This window comes from Nuphar pumila, chromosome 3 (assembly GCF_984573655.1).
Source record: "Nuphar pumila chromosome 3, dmNupPumi1.hap1.1, whole genome shotgun sequence".
In the NCBI taxonomy this organism is placed as follows: domain Eukaryota; kingdom Viridiplantae; phylum Streptophyta; class Magnoliopsida; order Nymphaeales; family Nymphaeaceae; genus Nuphar; species Nuphar pumila.
Window position 1 is genome coordinate 2,095,395 of NC_143251.1, and position 23,238 is coordinate 2,118,632.

Below are 23,238 nucleotides of genomic sequence, written 5' to 3' on the forward strand. Positions count from 1 at the left end.
TTTTAAAAACTTCTTCATTTGGCTTTCAAAAATCTAAAATCTCAGAGTCCTAATTGGTTCAGGACTCTGGTCTAGAGTTTTAGTTAGCTTAGGACTCTGTTTTCAAAACCTTTGAATTCCATCTGTCGATTTTAACCCCTTTTCAAAGCCATTTTCAGTCTTTATTTCAAATTTTTCAAAACCCTGATGTGGAGTCTACTCAATTGGCACCATATCCAGAGTTCTGACCTAGTTAGGACTCTGTGTCATTTCAAAACTTTCAATTTCAAGTCTACTTTTGAATATCTTTTGAAAAAACTCTCATTTTTAAGTTTTAAAATTCTTTTGAAAATTCAAGTGGGGCCCACTTGAGGTGGCGCCACATTTGCAGAAGTTGGGGTTAGACTAGGATTAGTCAGTGTTCTTGTTAGATTAGGGGTTTAGAAGAGTCTAAATCGATTTTGAAAATCCATTTTTACTTTGGTTTTTAACTATTAGTTTTTAAAGTTATTAATTAAAGTTATTAATTAAAGTTTTAAAAATCAAGTGTGGGCCCACAGAGGGTGGCGCCACATTTGGAGTTATTTTAATAGGATTAAGAGTCCTAGGTTAGTTAGGGCCTAATTAGAAAAGTTTAAGAGTCAAAACCAATTAAGAAAAATCCCCCCCCCCCCCTCCCCTAGCAAAACCAATTTATTTTTTTTAGGACTCTTTTAGAAAACCTAATTTATTTCTATAAATAGAAGCCAAAGGGGGGTTAATCCCTAGGCTCTTTTTATCTCTCAATTTCGTGGTTTTTCTCTCCTCTGCAGCACCTCCTCCTTCTTTCATTGCAATTGTAGCTTTATTAGTTTTTTTATGTTTTTTTATGATTTTACCATGGGCACCCCTTGTGTTCATGGCTTTTAACCATGGATCCAAGAACCCCAAAAATGAATCAAGAAGATGATCTAACTCAGTTTGGGGATGTTTTTCAGGATTTTAATCCATTAGAATTGTTTATATTGCTATTTTTTATGTTCTTAACCAATGAAATATGTGATTTACCCGTTAAATGGGCTAAATCCATATTTTCAATGGGTAAATCAATTTGAACCATGGATTCCCTATATTTTTTTTATTTTATTATCATATTAATATGTATTTCATATATTTCAGCATTAAATTAAATTTTGTTATGTTGTTTATGTTTTTTTTTATCTTTTTCATGTTTAAATCATAGTTTTTTGCGTTTTCTTAGATTTTTGTGTGTTTTGATTCTAGGTCTGTAGAAATTATACTATTTCATATTTAAATCTTCATTATAAAATTTTGATTTTTTTATGGTTAATCCATGGATTTGTCAGTAAGTCTCTGTAAAAAAGTGAGAGGCTTTTGGGTTCAGGAACTCTGTTAGCAAAATACAAAATCAGATCGTGATTTTTGTTACTTAAAATCGCTATTGATATTCAGGTATAAGTTGCAGATGTGATATTTTTGTCATCCAAGATCTAATTTATGACCCGTAAATTGAAGTAGCTTTGTATTAGAATCTATTATTTACTGTAATTTTCTTATATTTTTCTGTCATTGTCTGCTATTTTTTCTCTGTCATAAAGTTAAATCAATATTTTAGAACTCGTTATGCTTTATTAAAACCCTAATTCAACTTGTGTTATTCGTATCTCCCTAACCAAAGATTCGATCAATGATCTGTAAAAAACAAAATTCTTTATTTGCATGTTTGATATTCACTGCTAAAAATTTAGAATTTTCTGATGTGGTTTGTTATTTTTCCCTATATTTGAAACCGGAAGTACCTATTTTGATAGATTTTATATTTGTTAAATTCAAGTACAAATTGTTGGAATGGTATCTCCCTAACCGGAGATGATTTTTCCGATCTGTAAAGGATAGAATCTTTATTTTTTTATCTAGTATTCCTCTATAAAATTTTATGAGTTTTCATGGTGAATTGATCCCTGATTCGGGTCTGACACTGTGATAGGTACGTGCCTATAGGTAAAAATAACATATTTTAGGGGTTTTGTACAATTTTTTAATTGGAATAATGTCAAAAATAGATTTTTATAATTCTAGTTTAATTTTAGAGTTATCAGAAGTGCATGTGTCATTTTTTATCAATTTTGGTGTTTATTTGATGCTTGAATCGATAATATTGCGAAACAGGGTGCCCGCAAGATCCTGAAACATGGGCAAAATCATATTTTTCATGATATTTTTAATTTTCTTCATAAAAGTTCATGTTTTTAGGGTTTGTTCATATTTAGAATCATGCTAGGGCATTACATAGCCAATTTGGCTTTGATTTGAGTCTTTTTAAACCCTAAACCTAAAGTTTTACCAAAATATTTTTTGAAAACCTTGATTTCAAGGCCATAGTCTTGTTTTCAGGGGTATTTTTATCATTTTTCCTCAAATTCTGAATTTCAAAGTTATTTATTTTTGTTATTTTTTCAATTTTATTTCATATTTTATTATGTTTATCTTAGAAAAATCATGGAAAAAGGCTTATATCTAGATAAATTCAGTAATTTCTAGATATTACTGGATAAATCTAGAGAAGCCAACATATCTTCACTAACAAGTTTTTTTAGTTTTGGAGGGATGTTCAAGGCTGTATTTATTTTTGTTTTTTTTATTTAAATTCAATTAGTGATGTAAATTGTAATTAAACTTTGGAATAAGAATTTCAATTCCTGCTTAGAATTAGGATTTGCATTGCATATAGTTTAGACTTTGCTATATAACTGTCAAGTTTGTCATTCATGCACATACTTAAATTCCACCATGGTCTACACGAATGACACGTGCACTAGCTTCTAGGGAGTTGGTAAACTCGATCGAGTTAGTATTTATGGTCATAGTCAAAATACGAATGAAATTCAAGTTTACCATCTTCTTTTAAGCCACAATTAGCCTACACTCTTAGGCTATCTTTAAAAAAAAACTATTTCATATTTCGAAGTTTTATAAATATTTTCTCTTTTTAGAATCAAATAAGATACATTTAATCCATATTTGTGGCCATAGTCAGGGATATGAGGCAAATTTATTTCATTGAAGTTCTATAAGGCACATAAAATCTCCCTTTTCAAGCAATTTTCTCAAATTTTCTTCAGAAAATATCTTTGACAACTTGCATTCATACATCTTTTAGGTTTAGATTGCATCATGAATATATTTCACAGGGTCACACGCCCATCTTTTTTATGTATTTTCCCAATTCCATCTTAGAAAATCGATTTTCTCAAATTTGCCCTGGTTTTCCTTAAAATCGATTTTCTCAAGAACCTCTTTGGTTTTTCAAGGATTTTCATGTATTTTCTAATCTCAATTCATGATTTTCCAAGTTATATTCTCAATTTCAAAGTTCAAATTCAGAGAAATCAACTTTCTCCAAGTCATTTTGAGTTTTATCAGAAATCAATTTTTCTCAAAACTTTAAGATTTCTTCAAAAATCGATTTTCATTTTCCTCAAAAATTGTTCTCACAACATGGGTCACGATTTTCTAAGTGTTTCGTTTCCCAAAATTTCCAAGTATTCTCCAAAATTTAAAGCAAACATCATGTTTTCAAATCTGTATTTTCAGAAATTCATAGCACATGCCTGATTCTTTGTGCATTTAGGAAATAGAACATGATTTAGATAAGTTGATCAAAGTAAAGCACTAGATTGATCCTTAGTTCAATTACTCTTGGTAAAGGTGTCAGGAACGGTTGAACCTCGTACTGACAGGTGAGTCTCATTCTATGGAATTTTCTCGCATTTTAAAACGAAGGTGGGTTATTTTCAAAAATCTTTTTTCAAAGGTCAGTTTGACTTGCAAAAGTAAAATTTTACGATGATAACAAACGCGAATTTGGCTACCTCAAAAAAAACTCAGTCATGTGGTAGTATTGAGGAAAACTATTATGACCAACGAAATTATGCTCAGTCTAAAGAAGATGCTGATGACTATGCTACATATGAACCATATGATTATGTGTGTTCATATGCAACAAAGGATTCCTATGAATATGTCATTGAGGAGTATGAAGAAGATCAATGTGAACATTCGAATGCCAGCACTCATACATGCAATGCATGCCCAATAATGAGCATTGACAACGATATGTATGATGAGGAGTCCGCAGTCACCATGAGCACTCAAGTGAGCAACAGCCTTGAAGCATCAATAATACGTTGGCAGCAGTCCTTTACAGAACAATTTACTAAATTGAGAGCAATACTTCGTGGAGAAGATCGAAAAGAAAATTGGCTGGAGTCCTCCACAACTAATTGCACCATGGTTGCACATGAGCCATGTGAAGAAAGTAACAACATGTGTGACATGTATGAAGAGCCTGAAGAGGACCATTATTTGCATAATGGAAATGGACAAGGTATGGTGCATAGCTATGACAGAAAATATGTGCCTAGTTGCGGCACAATTCTATAAACAGAATGGGAAGTGAACAGTGATGTATGTAGCAGTGATGAGTATCATTATACAGCTATCATTGATGTTCAGTTGAAGGTTGCTAGCAGAGAATTAACAACTAACAGTAGCACAATGGAGAATGCTACATCAAAAGAGAACAAGAATCAACAAATTTCTTCTTCACTGGTGACAAGACACCCACAGAAATTAAGGCAACCACCTGCCACTCAGCATGACCTAGAAGGTGATGATTTTCCTCATGATTTTAGCATTACTACATGCGCCAATAAGAGTAATAATTTGCAGCATGTAACTATTAAAAAGCTGAAAGCTAGAAGTGTGAAGAAGTTGAATATCAATTGGTATCAGCTCGTGATAGCCATATTGCAGCATGCAATCACACTTTCTGGAAAGGCAAAGGAGCATAATTATGAAATTCTAAACATAGATGCATATTATGAAGAAAAGAAGCATAAGACAAGGCAAAACCAAGTATTTGACCCCGGAGGTTGAAGAATTTTTAGGGACAATTTTTGGCTACTTGTGTAGAAGTAGTAGAGTCAAATAAGTCGGTTCAGTGTGACAGCCGAAAATAAAGCATAAAGTTGGAGGGCCCTAACCCACAGGTTTGAAAGACGTCTTGAGGACAAGACGAAACGGAGCATGGTGGATTGATATGATACTCATTTTGAGTGCCTAAGCACTGAAGCAGTGGAAGCAGTGTGGGCTTCCATCGATGCATGAATGAGGCATATCACACGAGGAAGACATGCTTAAGAGGGTGATGCACGAGAGACATCAAGTGAGTTGAAAGGCGCACGAGCAGGGGCACAGCCAGGGCGAACCGAGGCTGCAGTGTGCAAGCAAAAAGGCCAGGCGCAGGGTGATGTGTGGGCGTTCACAGCGCAGGACACACGAGAAGGATCTTGCACAGCGCATGGGTGACAGTGCTCAAACGCACAGTGCATAGCGCAGGTGGCGACGCGAAAGTGCGGTGCACATGCGGGCGCACGATGCGCGGGTGAGAGCGCGCGATACGCAGGTATGAGCGCACGTGCGTGATGCAGCGTGCAAGCATGTGATGCAGTGCATAAGCGCATGGCGGGCAGGCGTTATGTGAGGCGCAAGTTTGGAGGGGGGTACGCGAGAGGCAAGCAAGTAACATCAACGCGTGCGGCTTGTGGGCGATAGAGCGCTTCATCACAGTAGGCGAGCGTTGAGTCAGCAAGCATGCTGGCTTTGTTGAGCTGGAGAAATTTGATTGGAGAGTTATAGGACACCAAAGTTGACCAACTAGGTCAGCTATTGACCAGACTGGCACACTACAGGAAAGTTTTAGCTGAGCCTATAAATAGGCCATTGAGGCTTACATTTAGGGATTATTGATTCACTTTGGGAATTTTCTGTAAAGCCAACTCATGGCTTTCTTTGAGAGAAGACTCTCTTCTTGAGAGTAGGCCTCACCGAGTGAGGATTGGCCAAAGATTAAGCTTAGGCTTAATCAAAGGATTTCATGCCACTCATCACCTCTTCCTTTCTTCTTTTATTGTTGTCTTCTTCATTAAGGAGCGTCTGCAGCAGATCGTCAATCAAAGATTGTAATATGGAAATGCTACAAAGCTAATACAGTTGACTTGACATAGCTCTGAATGCTAGATTTCTGAATTTACTTCAAAGCATCGAAAATCATCAGTGAAGCTGAAATTCTGAATGGAGCTGCAAGTTCGATTGTCAATATAATTCTGTAGCAGTTGAATTAAGATGGAAGATGTTTGAATGATTGGAAATAAAAGTCGATCAATCATTGAGACAATGTCTTATGGAATTGATGTTTCAATCAATCCATTGCCTATAAGGAACGCTTGATCAGCTAAAGACAATTTCCTATCATTTATTGTTACAAACTCTATCAGCCAATTCACATTTGCAGATTGTAGAAATGCAATTGCATTTCAATTGTTGAAGTTCCTGCCGCCAATATTTCTTGCATGACTACAGTCTTCATGCACAATAATTCAACAAGCCCTCTATGCTAGTTCCCATGAGAGTTGCCTCATGGTATCTTATGTCTTCTACCAACATGTACTACTAAACAATTCACAGGCGATTGGTCTCGGGATCGAACAGTTCGGGCATCATCAACCGAGGGCCGACACGTGGTGGGGACGGAGCCTTGGTAGGAACTAAGGTGGTGAATTCGGTGATTAGATTCTAGTCCAAGAAAGACAAGAAGAAAGAACCCCCGAGTCTTGCTCCTGCACTGTTTCTTCTCATTTGAAAATGCTCATATTTTAATGCTGTCCTGCTTTTTTCTTTTGTGCAGTACACCCCCGTCTCTTTAGGACTAGCTACTTGTATTAAAAATTCATGTGTTGGATTTGGCTCTCTTCCCTTGTTTTTTCCATTCTATAAACTTCCAACACCATCGTCTCTCTCTTTGTTTCATCTCTCTCCCACCCACCAGAAATTACAAACCAGTTGTACTTCACACAAAGCCATGGGAAGGGCTCCCTGCTGTGACAAAGCTAATGTCAAGAAAAGGCCATGGTCTCCTGAGGAGGATAACATGCTCAGAGAGTTTATCCAACAGCATGGTACCGGAGGAAATTGGATCGCCTTGCCACAGAAGATTGGTGAGTTGCCATAAACCGAATTAAGCAAATTTCCAAATCAGCACCTCTCGATCAATCTGCCATGAGTTACATGGTCTCGCTCTGTTTTCATGAAAATCTTTTTTTATATCAATGAACGAAATGCTCTCTGTCTCGAACTAACTAAATCTCGTCTAAAATATTTGTTAATTAGATCTCAATTAACTGAAAAAAAAGTACCAAATGAAATACTTGTATCAGTGCTTTCAGATGGTTCTTTATCATGTTATTGCGTTTATACAACCTTATATCAAGGAACAAAGTGGTCTTTGTCGGTATTTGACTCTCATGTAATGTTTTCTCTATATCAATGAATAAGAGGGAGATGGTTAGACCAAACCTAGAAAAGAAGGAAGAAAAAACCGGTCAAGCACGTTGTTCTTTATTGATGAAGGATAATAGATATGATAACAAATTATTTCCTTCATTATAGGGCTTAAGAGATGCGGGAAGAGTTGCAGACTGAGATGGCTGAATTATCTCAGACCCAACATCAGGCATGGTGGTTTCTCGGAGGAGGAAGACAACATCATTTGTAGACTTTATGTAAGCATTGGAAGCAGGTAGTTTTCATCAATCTAGATGAGTTCCAACTCTTTTTGTTATCATTTCTGTTAAATGGTGATGGTGAATTTTCTTCCATGACTATCTCTCTCATATTTGTCATTGACATGTATGCATGTTTCTTATGGGCATGGACAGGTGGTCTATAATTGCATCCCAATTGCCCGGGAGAACTGATAACGACATCAAGAATTATTGGAACATCAAGCTGAAGAAGAAGCTATTAAATAAAAGAATGGAGCAACTACAAGCTCTGAATTTGCCACCTATTAATCATGAAAATAGTTTTGAAGGCCCATTCATGGCATATTCTAGCATTGGACAGCAAAACTCTTCTTGGTCTCAACCATCGCTTCCATCTCCACCATCCATCACATGTCAAAGCCAAGATCCAACTTTGAACCAAGAATACTCATTCAAGGCATTGCTAAAAATGGTTGGAACAAATGTTTCAGATGTTGATGAATGTGACCAAACAAGAATCCCTGGACAACAACCGCTCTACTCATCTTGCACCACAGGCAATAACAGCAACAGTAACCATGGCAGCCTGAACAATGATTTCTGTTTCACTGAAGCCTCCAGCTCTATCAATGATGTGGATCATGACTCGCCAATGATGAACCAATATCAACTGGAGAGCACCACGCGCAACATGTTTGAGGAGGGGTCTTCTGTTGGTCTTCTTGTTGACAACAACATACAAGTGCTTGAGGGAAAGAACTCTCTGCAAGGACTATTAAACACCAATTGGTCCGACTTCAATTCGTCTATTTTCTGTGCATCTAAATTTCCTCATCTGTCACAGAAGCAAGGGTTGGTACCACCTTCCATCGTAGAACCAAATTACTATGTGTCATAGCTTTATGATATGGATTGACAGTGTACATGAGTGTTGTAAATTTTACAGTGGAGATGGAAGGCGTGGAAAACCAGATTAATGAGTGTAGAATTCTTGTGTTTTTCGGTTTATTGTTTCATTTCAGTTGTGGTGTGTTTTGACTGGTTTGTGTCAAAGTTCGTTCTTTTCTTTGACTTAAAAACTCTGTAGTCTTGGTTGATGTTTCTTTTTGGTTCGAGCAAGGATTGAAGAATGATGCTTTCTCCTCAAAGTTTGTGTGTCTTCTCCAAATTGACGGGATTCCAGAGTATGAAATAGTTGATGTATAACATCAGAAGTCAGAAGAGCCTTTTTACTCATTTTGGTTGTTCATAAAAGTTGATAGGATGACTCAGATCTCAAAATCTGGATGGTCTTGGTCTTCATTTCTGTACACTCAGAATGGTCCCTCCCTGCCTTCTTAGTTAGGTGGTGCTGCTGCTGCTGCTGTTGCGCAAAAAGATTCCATAATTCAATTCCTACTACTCATCCTTTTCCTCAAACAAGATTATTGCGCCTCTTTTAAGAAGAAAAAGACAAGGGTATCCGTAAATTGCGATGCTCGCATTGTTGTCCTAACCCGCATTCTCCTGACTGAGATATCGGTCCAAGTGGACCTCCAGCTTTTAATCATGATATATGAAACAGAAGAAAACAGAAGGTTGGCTATTTATTGAGAATGGTTGTGTGTTGGTCGGTACTAGCATTACTGTGGCATTAATAGGATATTCATTAATCCGTACTCTCTCAATTTGTACCATTGAAATTAAACGAATTTCTGCAGGGCCCAAATCAAACCAGGATTTCCTCAACGGTTTTCATTCCTGCTACTAGTTGGAAATTTCAAGAACCAGGTTTTGGTGATAATTAATTAGGTGGTCTAATTTTGCCATCATCCCACTGTTTTAATTTGCTGTAAATCTTCTCACTGAGGTCTCTCATTGTCATGTCCTTTTGTGCTGCATGTCAGGCCAATAATTAAGCACCAACAAATATGTTTAATGACTGGATGTTAAGATTTGTTTTTTCTCCTTGAATTTGCCATGTTGTAACTTTGTTTTCTGAGTGCAAGGGAGATGAAATATATAGAATTTGACGAAATGTTTGTTTACTAAGAACCGATGAGATAAAACAACAATTTAGATTGGTTGAGTTCTTGATTGTGTCTGTTTCTTTGTCACGTATTCAGCTATAGGTGAGTAGTAACCACTGCAGGGATCGCCCGCGTGGCCAGTGGTGTGGTTGTGAAGAGATTGAGTTGAAGATGCAGAATCAAACCATGCTGGGGCATGGGTGTGCCTGTAGCTTTCAGAGGTGGGCCACGTACTCGGTGGTCGTGGGGGCCACGTACCTCGTCGTTTATTTAAAAAAAAAAATGAGTAGTAAGCCAGCAAAGCAGATGATCATTTTACGTCAAACTGCTGGAACAGTAAAGATTTGTTACTCATATGGCATGCTGAATAAATGAACAGGCTATTCTTGTTCGTTACCATCGTATATTCACATTATTTTTATGCCCATATCTGAGAATTTGGGTCGGGTCCAGTCAGGTCGCCAATACAAACCCAACTTGTTGATAGCCCTACCCATGACATACGAAATAAAAAGGGTTTGGTCAGACCTTGGCCCAAAACTATATTCATATTCTTGAAAACATGTCTAGATTTGGATCCAAGTCTAACTCAAACATCCAAAGAGAATTATGGGTTTGTATAGGGTCTAAACTTCACCATTTCAAGGTCTACCAAGAATTGATGAAACCTAATCTTTTCTTGCCCAAATAAAGTATGTTTTCGGATCAAACAATATGAGTAACATCTAAGTTAGACCTAGATAGATCTCCCACCCTTATGCATTCCTACTTTATATTATGACAACACTATAGTTATATTCTGTATAATTTGCTACATTTGTTTCTTCAATTTATTATTTTTGCCATTAGTTGAAAAATATTTTTTCTTAAAAATGTTAATATGTCAATTTCAAAGTCTTGGAACATTGTCAGGAAATGTTAATATGGCAAATTGTCAGGAAAGGGCAGAAATGACAATTTGCATGCCTTTAACAGTTACTGTCAGGAAAACCAACGGCTGTTAACTCCAAGCACGATTTTGCAAAGGCGAATGAAAATGAAAGGACCAATTTGCAAAATAGCATCTTGCACGGACTATTTTGCAAATCTCCAATAAGGCAGGGACCAATTTGCAAAAAACCCTAAATGATATCCTTTGTTTGCTTCGGATTTAGATAAAAACTAGGTATATTTTCTGATATATGCATGGAATGGATCGGTAATTACAAAGCAAATTTATCGTGTACAGGCACGACAGGAACATTGGTTTTGAGTTCCTTGATGTGGAATTCATAAAAACATTTTTCTTGATCAACCCCCGCATTCCCAAGTTCCATAACAGAGCACGTAGAAATGCACAATTTTGGCCAAACATATACATTCTTCTTTTGGTTTTATGCACAGGGTTTGCCTAGAGGACACCCTCTACGGAAATTGAGCTCGGTAACAATTTTCATGTGTGAAGATGCCAAACAACAAAGTCTTCCTGGCTGCAACTCCAATCTTCAGATTAATCAACAGCAACCGTCCATCCCATTTTGTCCTCTGCACGCCCCGTTTGGATATCAGTGAGAGCAGCATAAAGTTGCTTGCTTACTGCTCCAGCATGTCCATTATTGTATACCACCCTGTAAATACTTGGATATTAACTTATCTCAACCAAGAATGGAGATGTTACTCAATTTTGAAATCATGAGGATAAGTCATCCTATCACAGTATTCCCATGTGCTCTACCAGAGATACACCTTCAAATGAATAAATCAAATAAGGAAAATTTACAAATGAACAAATGGAAATACATCATCTCATCAAGTATAATGATCTTAGATGTAAAAAAAATATCATAGGCGATTTCCTCTCTCTATCTCTATCTCCAACCCCAATATATATATATATATATATATATATATATATATATATATATATATATATATATATATATATATATATATCAGGATATTGAAAATTCTGGGTGCCTTCATCTTTCTAGAGTACCAGTCGTGGAAGGAGAAAAATTTTATAACCTCAAATATTTAGTTCTCGACAACACAACATGATCAAGAGAAAATTAGTAAATACTCCATGATTTTTTCCTGAGATATGGATGGAAACTCGTCAAAAACATTTTTGCAACATGGTGCCAGTGCCATTTTATTTGAATGTGTAATGTGTAAAAGGAAGCAAAACATAGGAAACAGAATAGCTTTTGTGGAATCGTCTACCTTTTACCAAGATAAGTGACACTGCCAACAGGAGCAACAACCACAGCAGTACCAGTACAGAAAACTTCATCAGCTTCGATCAATTCAACAACTGGTACAGGGCGCTCCTCAACCTGTGTGAGATACAAAGAGTTATTGATCAACTCAGTCCATGAGTAATCGAGGAGATATAAACCAGTTAAAAGGTTTTGAAACCATAGACATCTATATGAAAGCGCTATTTCACGTCACACAGTGATCGACACTGCAGATAAATGAATCATACTTCAACCAATCAAAAAAATCTAGCTAGTAAACAAATGAAACCCCTGAAACCAGATATAAAGTTCTTTGAAATGGAGCATTTACAGAAATATCTCACACAAGCATTACTTTAGAACAACTTTCATGTCTAAGCAAGCACGGTGGATCAAGAAAAAAATTACTTCACATGTAATACAGATCATCAAAACATTGCACTTCCAAATAATGCTGTTTCGTGTGGTGAGAATGACATAGTGCAGTCCTATTCATCAGTAAGCATACCCGATAACCAAGATTGCGAGCAACTTCAATGATACTTTTTCGTGTGATTCCTGGCAGAATAGTCCCCTGAATTGGTGGAGTTGAAATAACATTGTCCTGAAAAAGGCAGATAACACGAAGAGGCTGAGCACTTTTCCCTCAGAAGCAACAGTAATAGTTTTCATGCATTTAAACTAGACACGTCTTAGAAGGACGTGAGACAGTTATATACAGGTGACTGCTTCCACAATTCTGCATGCCCATACTGAACGACCCTAATAACTTGAAATGGCCCTATTATATCAACACAATTGACTTAGCTTGATGTCATCGAAGAACCATATTTCCTCTCAAATACAGTCAAAGATTGAAAGGGCTGGACTTCCAAGTGCACGCCAGTTAAACTATTTAAGGATGTTTCTGTCATTCTTTTTGAACCTGACTGACCTAAAACTGTCATATCATAATAGAGCTTCCCTCAACTGCCAACTCCCCCAAAACCCCACCTTCCCAAAATAAAAAGTTTTTTATTAAACTTTAGATTACAATCATTTTGATGATATCCTTGAGAGGCTTTGCACGTGATTTTGTGTGCAATTTCATAAGTGTATGCTTTTGCAGTAAATTGCAACTTCTTTGATATTTGGATTACCTTCGCTATGAATACATTACAGGAAGAAACCTCCTCAATGTATCTCTTGTTGACAGAGTCCAAGTACAAGATGTCAGAATAGCCTCTCGTCTTAGCTGCACTGATTATCTTTAGAACCTGCACAAGGATGACGACTTTGTATAAATTTTTGTTACACCAAGTTATCAAGCAGATCATGGTTTTTCTTTTCCCTCATTATTTTCTTTGGACTATAGTATTAATAGAGTCAGAATCAGAGACAAGTACAGAGCTAGACCATGTATTTTGTAATGCTTTCGTTCCTTTCTGAATATCAAGTGAAACTCAAAAAAGCATTTAAAATGTCAACTTTAAAATGTTCCCTTCTCATTTTGCCTTATCAAAACAAATGAGCTGAATACACCACCTTTATCTATTATCGTTGGAACCCCATTTTCATATGGTTTTACATGTAAATTTTTTATACACCACCTAAATACACAAAGAAGACAACCATGATGCATTTTCCATCCTTAAAATATATATCAAAAGTTTGGATATCACAAGAAAGTACTTCTGTTACAATGAACAAGAAAGTCCTGAAAGGAAGAACAAAAAGCCCTGTCAAACACAACTACAGACATGGTCCAATCAAGAGCAAAATAAAACTGCTATTAAAAGGAGGCAATTTACAAATCTTTCTTGCAAGCCAGTCATCAAAGACATTGCCATTAAATATGCATATGCGGCCATTACAGGTAATAGATCTTTTACCGGTGCATAGTTGGTTATTGACTTAACACCTCCAGTCCCACCAGGAGTGGCACGATGAAAACTTTCCTCGATAAACAAGTTGATGGGTGCTAAACCCTCCTATCAAGAGAAAAAAGTTTAAAGAACATCTCGTTAGTTATCCATGGTTACCAAAGGCAATGTAAAAACCAAGATGGCATTCTAAAGAATGGAAAGCACAGAACTTATACAGTAATTTAATCATAAGATTGTTTAGCAATCAGAGATCTGTTACAAATAATATCAGATTACTTATGGTACATTCTGTTCATCAACACCCTGAATATTTTTCAACCATGAAAACTAGCACACAGTGTTTCAGAAAAGTTCCATTCCTTTCTTGGATAGTTCTTATAGGAAGTAACAAAATGTGCTTCTAGAAACCATGCTTTTGGTGCTTGAAATTTTTACAAAACCAATAGGAATAATAGGAAAAACTGGCTGACTGATATAGGGTTTATCCAGAGAAAGCCTATGGAATGAAATTAGTCCCATGGAGTGAACTTTTCCATCCTACATTACGCTGCCACTATTTCAAGTACAAAAGGCACAAATGAATATCAAGTTGTGGCGGATGGAAGTACTAAAATAAGATTAGCATATTAGTTTATTGACTAAAACATCTACAGGAAAAAAGAAGTCATTCCCGAGAGAAATTCATTGTCAGAACTTGGTGTTGTTGGAATGTGGAGCCTGTTTCCTAACTGGATATAAATCCATAATTTCTGCGAATTTTTTGGAGGGTAGTTCTGTAATTTTACCCTAGACTCCTTGTCATGTTCAATAACACTGGTAGACTCATTTTAAAACTTGTAGACTCCTCTTATTTAAGGAGGCATCCTCCTCTGTATTGCATATCCCAATCAATAAAAGAAGGCTCAGTGCAGTCATAGGCAGTTTTCGCCGAACCACGTAAAATCCTTGTTTTCGTGTGTGGTTGTTTTCTCCTTTTTCTTTCTTTCTTGTTTCTTCGATTCATCGGTAGGGTCGTTCCCCAACAGGTGTGATCCGCTTAATTGTCAACCATATTGATCCCATTGTATGTGTACTTTGGGCACATCTTCCATGCTTACTACCTTATCCAAATCTATCACATTAAAGTGATCTTCCCATTCTCACAATGATTATTACTGCAAGTGCTGCATTGCAATGATCCTCCTATTTCTTATATTGCAGCCAATCGTATGCGTGTACTTTTATATTCATTCTACCAGTCAAACGATGCAAAGGCAGTTGCCTAACACCAAAATTTATGTTTGACATAGTGAATTTATGCTTCACACCACAATTCATGATTAAGGCCGACTATCTATGTCACATGGATACTTCATTTTGTCTCCCGTTCTGTATCCCTTTATATACCAAGCATAGTGAAAACTTCATAAAAATGGCTGTATCCCTGTATCTGCATCCGTATCCATGTGACATAGCAGACTATGGTTCCTTTTTCATCAGCTTAATAGTAATAGAAAATTTATCAAGATGTGTGGTAGATTTTCTAGACAAAGAGATAAGATTTTCCTCGTTCATTCTAGTATCTTTCTCTCTCTCCAAGAATCTGATCTCCAATTCTTCTCTTCAAATTTCCTTCTCAGTTCAGCCTCTGTTAATGCCAAACACATGTCATTCCTCCCACTTCAACTTACAGAACAAAAAATTGCAAAAGATTGTTCATGCAAAAGTTGGCATGTCTTTTTTCCTGCACAAGAAGCCAATAAACTGATGATGAAGCCAATTAGATCATGTCACTATATATAATCATATAGGTGCAAGATTCTGAAATATATCCATGTTTGCAGAGAATGTTTCCTGACTCGGTGACAATGAACTGAAGATACACAATTGCAAAAAGCAACTCATCAGTTGGTGATACATAAGCAATGAACTGAAGATGCATAATTGCAAAAAAACAACTTTCCAGAACTACAGCACTGTGAAACACATTTGCAGCCTAAATGTCAAAATGATAAACAATAAAAAATGAAAAAATAGACAATCTTTTTTCAATCAGAATCTTAGCCAATTTCAATCATGAAGAAGATCCCAACGTGTTTCCCAATGTAAAACAGTTGCTAACAGGGTTTAAAAATGAATGAATTCTCTCTGTCAGTTAGCTAAGGTAAATAGTAGAAGTTGCATTTGGTCTACATTGACATAATAATCACAAGAAAATTGGGAAACATCACAGACAGGAAAAGATAAGTCATTAGGGACCAGTAGGTAACTTCCTTTCTGCAAAACAACTGTCACACAGAAATACAAACTATAGTTTTTAGTGACATCTGTAAATGAGGAACTTACAAACATGAATTTTGGAAAGAAGAAAATTAGACTCTACCTCAAAATAGTTTCCAACAGGACATGCATAAACCAAAAATGTGCATGCAGGCGCTGGCGCTAAACCCAAAAGGCCACCAGTTCCCATGAGCAATGGTCTAATGTACAAAGCACCTTTGCCTGGTGGTGGTATCTGTAACAAATGTAACAGGTAACAAATGCTTTGTATTGAAACAGATAAAGGAAAAAAAACATACAAAAACAGCAACAGTAATTACCCAACGCCTGTTTGCAAGAACTGTTTGTTTTACAGCATCAACAAACTGTTGCACAGAAGGTGATGGCATGCATAACCTCTCTGCTCCCATCCTCATTCGTAAAGCATTCTCGTTGGGACGAAAAAGAAGCACATGGCCATCCTCTTTCTGATATGCTTTTAAGCCTTCAAATAAACCCTGCATAATTGAATCTCAGAAAATGAAAATAGAAGGATACATTGAATAAAATGAAAATATGGAAAACTGACCCAATATTGATTGGTTTAGAAAATAGGAGAGCTCCAAAACTAAACATGTGTCACTGAGGATATCTATTTATAATATTTCATTTTTTTACATTAATTTGCCTATATATTTTGATCCACTGTTACTACACACACACACACATAGGGAGAGAAGAGGAGGAGCGATGAGTTATAAATAACGAAGAGCTCACTCGAGTCTTTTCTAATAGAAGAAAAAAATGATATTGCACTCATATTGAAAAGAAACAGCACCATTACCAATAAATAGTAGACAGGAAAATACAAAAGATACATGAAGCCTAGTTAATACAATAACCACATAGATACTTGCTAGAGAATTCCTTTTTTACTGTTCCATCATTCACAAGATGAAGAGCTATTAACCTGTCCATAATTCAAAACTCCAGCTGATGGGCTCAACTCAATGTTCCCATACTGAACAAGTTCACCCATAGAAAAACTCTCCTCTTTGGAGCACTTCATCTTGTACATAAAATCAGTTGTTACAAGACCAAATCCAAGTCTATCCCAATCAATGTCAACTGCATCCTCATCCCCCCTGCCAAATTCAAAGTTGGAGTTAGTAACAATAACGACTGAACATAACATACCAAAAAATTGCACCATTATAAAAATTTGAAGTATCATACAATGTACGTCCCTTTACCTCACTATATGTTCAACCATATGCAATTACATATTGTGAAATGTGAACAAGAAGTAAACCTTTTATGGAAAGGTCAGACAAAACCTTGATATGACTATAGCAGAAAAAGTGAACATGACTCAAATGAATTGTAAGATTAACAGACCAACTGCTTTTGTCCTTTGTTAGGATTTTTTTTCTATACATCACAATTTTCTACCATGCCAGAAGCCCGTGTTGTCATCATACAAAGCAGACTGCACAGGTTCTTTCATTTAATCTTTATTACTTAGTTATCTTGCAACAAAAGCAACTCTACATCATTTTACCAAGATGCCAGTCTCAATCTGCAAGTCTCTAATGTGGTAAGGCAAACAGAATTTTGTGAGCAATGTATTGTTGACAGCATATCAGGTTCAAACTCTTTTACAAGCTGGACCTGTAACTTCAATCAGTTCATAATTTCTATTCTCAAAGTCATGATAAGGAGCTTATGTTTAACATCAAGTTTATTAACTATATATTCGACTTTCTCAATAAAACATTGATATATACAGAAGTTAAAAACTGCAGTTGCAGTTATAAATTAACATAGTGTTCATGCTTGCATTGTCCACAAAGGACAAAACCAAATATATTCAGGTCATATAACAGGGAAATTTTGTGACAATCTACTTGTTACTGTAAATGAAGGTGAAAGCAAGCATTATTTTGAACACTAAATTTTCCCCACTTCATAGCACAGCTTTTCTTCAAAAGCGAACTCACCTGCTTGCAACTGCTTCACAACTTGGTTGCAAAGAAGACAATGCACGATAACCAGTAAAGGGTGCAGGATTTCTACACTGCAAAATATCACAAATAAAAGAGTTCAATAAGGAAATATTTGAACATTTTTCAACAGTATGTTCCCACCAGCACAATGAGAAGGAAGCAGACCATGAAAACTAATATATACTCAAGTGTTTTCTTTTATTCTCTAATATCGTCATGCAAAAAGTGGAATGGTTTTTAACATACATACAGTTTGTGATACCCCAAAAAAACAAACATGCATGACAAGGATATGATAACATGACACAGTTCATGATCTCAAGCAGGCAATTGCCAGGAATATATACAAACATCAAGAACCAAAGCTTAAATGCAGCTTGATGTATATATGTCTAATAATCAAGCACAAATGCATTAAAAGTTCAGAATTTCTGAGAAAGACTGAATACTCAATCATAGCAATAGGAACTCCAAGATAACAGAAGTAATAGATGGAAGCTAACAAATTTCAAGGCTTTGTCATAGACCTTAAATGTTCACCTATTCCCTTTATATAGGAACAAATGATTCTACATAAAAACCAGGAATCTAATGGTGAATCAGGGATTAAAATATCACCTACCCTAACATCACTAAATAAGTTGTGACTGTAAACTACGTAACTGTTGAAGAAAATAGGATCTTGATATCGAACAGCAAATATTGAGTACTAATTTGCACATTTACCAAGAAAACTTAATGAGAACAGAGATGGAGTCTATGTGTGATCTTTATTCTTTTACCTAGTTTACAAATGACCTGCATTTTCTGTGGCTGGTATCACCGCTAAATACATAATTTCATCCACTTATAAACCTAGAATCCTCTGTTCAAGTGGAGATACCATTTTTCTTTTATTTAGTTCTCATGCAACCATATTTCATTGTGCACTCTTTATACCAAGAAAATTGAAATAAGCATGTAACAAATTGTTCATGGCATTTACAACATGCTTTACCTATTCCATATAGCAATTACCTATTCCGTTTACAGGTTTACACCTTTCTTTATACCAAAAGAAGTTGAACTAAACACATTACAAAATCCACTTTGTCCATGACATTTACACCACCTGTTATCAATTCAATATATGTATCCTCACTTTTTCAACTATGTTTTTTCACTATATGATTGATTTCTCTATAAAGAACTTCCCTTTCCAAATAGGCATTTTATTTTTCATCATTTATGGACTATCATAGCTCAAAGCTAATGATAGCTTGATAACATATGGTTGTCATTCTGGCCTATTGACAAGTCAACAAATTTTGACACTAGTGCAACATTGTCATAAAACTGATCAGTTAGTATGGATGGCAGTTGCTGCACCGATTATCACTTGGGGCAACAGAATATTTCTAAAGTACCTCATGTAATGCTTCAACCGTTGTTTGCTGGTCCCAGCTTTATTTCTTTTTGTCTTTAATGAATTTTATTATGCCCTGACCCAAAACCGAAGGACAGAATTTTGCAGAGGCCTTTACGAATTATGTGAATAGCCAAGATGCATATCCTTACAGGGTCCCACATCTAAGCATTTAAAAATTAATAAGCCGACAAGGAGCTGTGATATATCAATGTGTACTACACACCAAAGGCAACCATCCTCAATCACAGTTTAGAGAAACACAATTGTAAAAGGGAAATTTGTAGCTCTTATTGGTTACAAGTCATTTTTATTGGATTTGTAAGTTGCAACAGGGTGGGCTAAACCGAAAAACCGGAAATTCTCATAACAGGGTGCCCAGATATACGGACCTCCTTCATCATTCCTAAAGAAAATGTCATCTTATTATAACAAATTAGACAATGACTGATTATAATAAATTGGACCATCTAGAGTACAACAACAACAACAACTACGCCTTCATCCCAAAACAATTGGGGTCAGCGATATGAACCAAAAAAGAAATTCATTTTGGGTCTTCCACATGAATCCTTTTCCTCCAATCATTTCTATCCAACGCCATGTCCTCGGTGAGGTTCAAAGCATTCATATCATAATAGAGAAATCCTTCAATGGAGCCTCAATCTTGAACATGGCGATGCAAAAGAAATGCTTCTGCATAAAAGCTGGATTCAAGAACTTGTTGCTTATCACTGATGCATGTACCCGTCTCACGCAATGAAGGCAGGATCATCTTATGCTAAGACAATGATAAGGCTGCTATGTTTGTAACTTGTAAGACAACAGAATGCAGAGCAAACAAACTGAATACATACAAACTGAGAAGCAAACTGCAGCAGGCAAATCGATGGCAATACAACAAATCCACATCCTATACGATTCAAGCCTCGACAAGCAAAACATTCTAGAGGGATCAAAGGGGGGGCAATTGGAGGTTCGTGACCCTCCAGCAATGTTCATTTGCTCTTTTTACAGAACCAGCTTAGCTTATTGCAGTTCAAGTATAACCAACCTCTAAAAAAATTCTTTTTCTCTGCCTAACAGTTTAATCTTTCATCTCTGAAACATAAAACCCATGAAACGATAAAGGTCAAAGAACACGAGAAACAATTGATATAGATACTGACCTTCAAAGAAGCCCAGAGCACACTTGAACTCAAAATGCTCTTCCCTGCCATGGCCTTTGCCAGACCGTGATCAAATCGATAGCACCACCACACAAAAAGAAGAATAACGAGAGAGAGAGAGAACTTCGGTTGCAATTAAAGGGTGTTAAGTATATGAAAAATGACTAGAACAATGAACAGACACCGCTCAATCAAGGAAATTGATGAGACGAAAATAGCAAGACGAAGATTTAGCAACGCAAATATAGAGAGAGCCTTTATCTTTCGTTCCCTTAATTTAGTTGCTGTATGGCTGTGGCCCTTTATATGCATGCAATGCGTTCAATTGTCTCCCGAAACAATTCAATAAAAAACAAAGGAAATTCGTCACTCCCTTCTTCCTATAAGAATGGACCGTTCCTTTCTCTCTTTGAGGATAGGAACGGATTCGGCAGGTCAATATAATACGGCTCTTCCACGTCACTCTCCCCGCAGAAGCTGCATGTCACACGCCACCTGTAAACACCGTTAAATTTTCTGTATATGAACATTGTCCCACCATGTATATGACGTTCATTTGGGTTCACCAAATTGAGTTTCATACGTATTTTAAACCAAGGGATGGGAGTACTTTTCTTTGAGCCAAAATCGCAGCCACCCCCAAAAGATAACCACTTAATCATAGCCATAAATGGTTGTAACCGACAAGGATGACTGATGAGAGTGAACTTGCATTAGGACAGTGTGGAACTAGACCCACTTGGATTTTAACATGCACGCAGTGCAACCTTGACCAATTCTGGCTCTGTCCTCGTCCTTTACTTATCCGAAGAAAGAGACGTACATGCTTGGAAAAAAAGATGGTACACCATGCCGCCATCCAACTCAATGCGGGTTATAGACAAGTTGTATCACGCACGCACGTACAACTGCTTTTATGGAATGGAATAAATGAGCTAGTTAGATTTGTACCAGCTCAATCGAAGGATCCGAGATTCGAATCCCATTGTCGGTAGGGCTGGCTCTTTTACCAGTGAAGCAAGCTTGTGACTGGGCTCGTGTTCGTTTTTAGCCTAGCTGTCTCATCCCTGAATGAGGTGAGCCGAACACGAACACAAGTTGGCTCGCCTAAAAAAAATCATGTTATTTACACATGGACTATATATGTCACCGGCCTATTTCTTCAACAGGCCAATGTGGCACGACGGTATTTTTCTTACTGCCGCAAGCTTATATGGTCGCTCGCTTGTCACTGCGAAAGCTTTGAGTATAGAGAGTGCAAGAGAGTGAAAGAGAAGCGAGGCAGAGGAATTGCAATCACTTGAAGGTAATCACAACCAAGGTGAACAACGAAAGCTCAACACATTTGCATTCATTCACTATTTTGCCCGAAGGCATCTTACAGTTAAGATCTATAGGTTAACCCTTCAAGGTATTGATCAACCTGAACCGAGATACAAGGGTGGCCCGGAAAAAGTTACAAGTGACTCAACACTTACATTATGACTCAACCAAAGCAAAACAGACTCTAGACACAACTGTACAAAGTAGGTCACAAGGGAACATGCTCATCCCTTCAAATCATGTGCCGCCCTCGGAGCCATCTGTTTTATGGTAAGCCCTAACTTCATCTGGGTAGCGGCTCTTCATCCGGAATGTTGGCTCCCACGTCGGTTTTGCTGCCTCCTCCCACTGCACTAAATACATTTTTGCTTCGCCAAAGTAGTTGACCTTGTGATGAATGATCTTGCTGAGATGCTTCTCGGCCCGTTGTGTTGTCAGAGCCCTCTGCAGGATAGGAGAGCGTTGTGGCACTCTACATTCTGGATCTCCCTCGTTTGCATAGAACGGTTTTAGGTTGCACACGTAGAATATCGGGTGCACCTTGAAGTTTGGGGGCAGGTTCAGCTTGTACGCCAGCTTGGTCACTCTCTTGGTGATGGTGAATGGTCCTTTATACTTTCTGATTAGTCTGCGGTGCCGTCCACAGAAAATACATGTGCGATCTGGATAAAGCTTCACCAACACTTGGTCCTCAACACGAAACTCAGCAAACCGACGATGTTTGTCCGCCCACTTCTTTATTCTCTTAGTCGCCTTATGCATAAATGCCTTCGTCAGCTCGGTCTGCTTGTGCTAGTCTTGAACAAGCTGATAGGCAAATGATGGTCTTCCCTTCTTCTGTGCGGCTAGAGTATGCGAAGTCAGTGGTTGCTATCATGTGGCTATCTTGAACGGGTTGTGGCCAGAAGACTCACTCTTTTGAAGATTGTAGCAAAATTTGGCTACGTCTAGGAGCTTCACCCAATCTTTCTAATTGACACTAACAAAGTGCCTGAGATACTGCTCCAATAGTTCAATGATGTGTTTTGTCTGCCCATCTGTCTGTGGGTGAACACTTATTGAAATAGTAGATCAGAGCTGAGTAGCTGAAACACTTCACGCCAGAATTTTCCTGTGAAGCGAGCATCGTGGTCGCTTACAAAACTTCTTGGTACACCCCAGTGCTTCACAACATGATTGACGAACAGCTTCACAGTCTTCTCTATGGGGCATTCCTTCGAAGCTGGGATGAAGGTGGTATACTTAGAGAAACGATCCACCACCACCAGGATGGAGCTGAAGCCATTTACCTTTAGCAGACTAATAATGATGTTCATGGGAATGCTTTCTCAAGGACGTTCTGAAATAGACAGAGGCTCAAGGAGGCCGACAGTCTTCTGGTTGGTCCCCTTGTCTTGTTGGCAGATGAGGCATGTTCACAC

The 23,238-nt window shown here is 37.2% G+C and overlaps 2 protein-coding genes across 2 annotated transcripts; one reads left to right on the forward strand and one right to left on the reverse strand.

Moving 5' to 3' along the window:
• Nucleotides 1–6,872: 6,872 nt before the first annotated feature.
• On the forward strand, nucleotides 6,873–8,588 carry LOC149841607 (transcription factor RAX1-like). Its single transcript, XM_090001092.1, has 3 exons — nucleotides 6,873–7,037; nucleotides 7,489–7,618; nucleotides 7,758–8,588. Exons 1-3 carry the CDS (start codon nucleotides 6,902–6,904, stop codon nucleotides 8,479–8,481), a joined length of 990 nt encoding a protein of 329 aa, XP_089857218.1. The 5' UTR covers nucleotides 6,873–6,901; the 3' UTR covers nucleotides 8,482–8,588.
• A 2,153-nt stretch (nucleotides 8,589–10,741) lies between these two features.
• On the reverse strand, nucleotides 10,742–20,752 carry LOC149841608 (branched-chain amino acid aminotransferase 2, chloroplastic-like). The gene is made up of 10 exons (XM_089998579.1): nucleotides 20,495–20,752; nucleotides 17,915–17,991; nucleotides 16,885–17,059; nucleotides 16,256–16,432; nucleotides 16,039–16,170; nucleotides 13,683–13,781; nucleotides 12,951–13,067; nucleotides 12,320–12,415; nucleotides 11,795–11,907; nucleotides 10,742–11,199 (listed from the first exon to the last, which is right to left on the reverse strand). The coding sequence occupies exons 1-10, from the start codon at nucleotides 20,543–20,545 to the stop codon at nucleotides 11,082–11,084; spliced, it is 1,155 nt and encodes a 384-aa protein (XP_089854705.1). The 5' UTR covers nucleotides 20,546–20,752; the 3' UTR covers nucleotides 10,742–11,081.
• Between the last annotated feature and the right edge of the window lie 2,486 nt (nucleotides 20,753–23,238).

What these genes read in the sequence shown, in the direction of transcription:
- LOC149841607 (XM_090001092.1), top strand. Translation starts at nt 6,902, where the DNA reads ATGGGAAGGGCTCCCTGCTGTGACAAAGCTAATGTCAAGAAAAGGCCA. An exon ending in CGCCTTGCCACAGAAGATTG is followed by an intron (nt 7,038 to 7,488) that starts GTGAGTTGCCAT and finishes CCTTCATTATAG; the next exon opens with GGCTTAAGAGATGCGGGAAG. An exon ending in TATGTAAGCATTGGAAGCAG is followed by an intron (nt 7,619 to 7,757) that starts GTAGTTTTCATC and finishes GGGCATGGACAG; the next exon opens with GTGGTCTATAATTGCATCCC.
- LOC149841608 (XM_089998579.1), bottom strand. Translation starts at nt 20,545, where the DNA reads ATGGCAGGGAAGAGCATTTTGAGTTCAAGTGTGCTCTGGGCTTCTTTG. An exon ending in GAGTTTTGAATTATGGACAG is followed by an intron (nt 16,433 to 16,884) that starts GTTAATAGCTCT and finishes TCAATTATGCAG; the next exon opens with GGTTTATTTGAAGGCTTAAA. An exon ending in TTCTTGCAAACAGGCGTTGG is followed by an intron (nt 16,171 to 16,255) that starts GTAATTACTGTT and finishes CATTTGTTACAG; the next exon opens with ATACCACCACCAGGCAAAGG.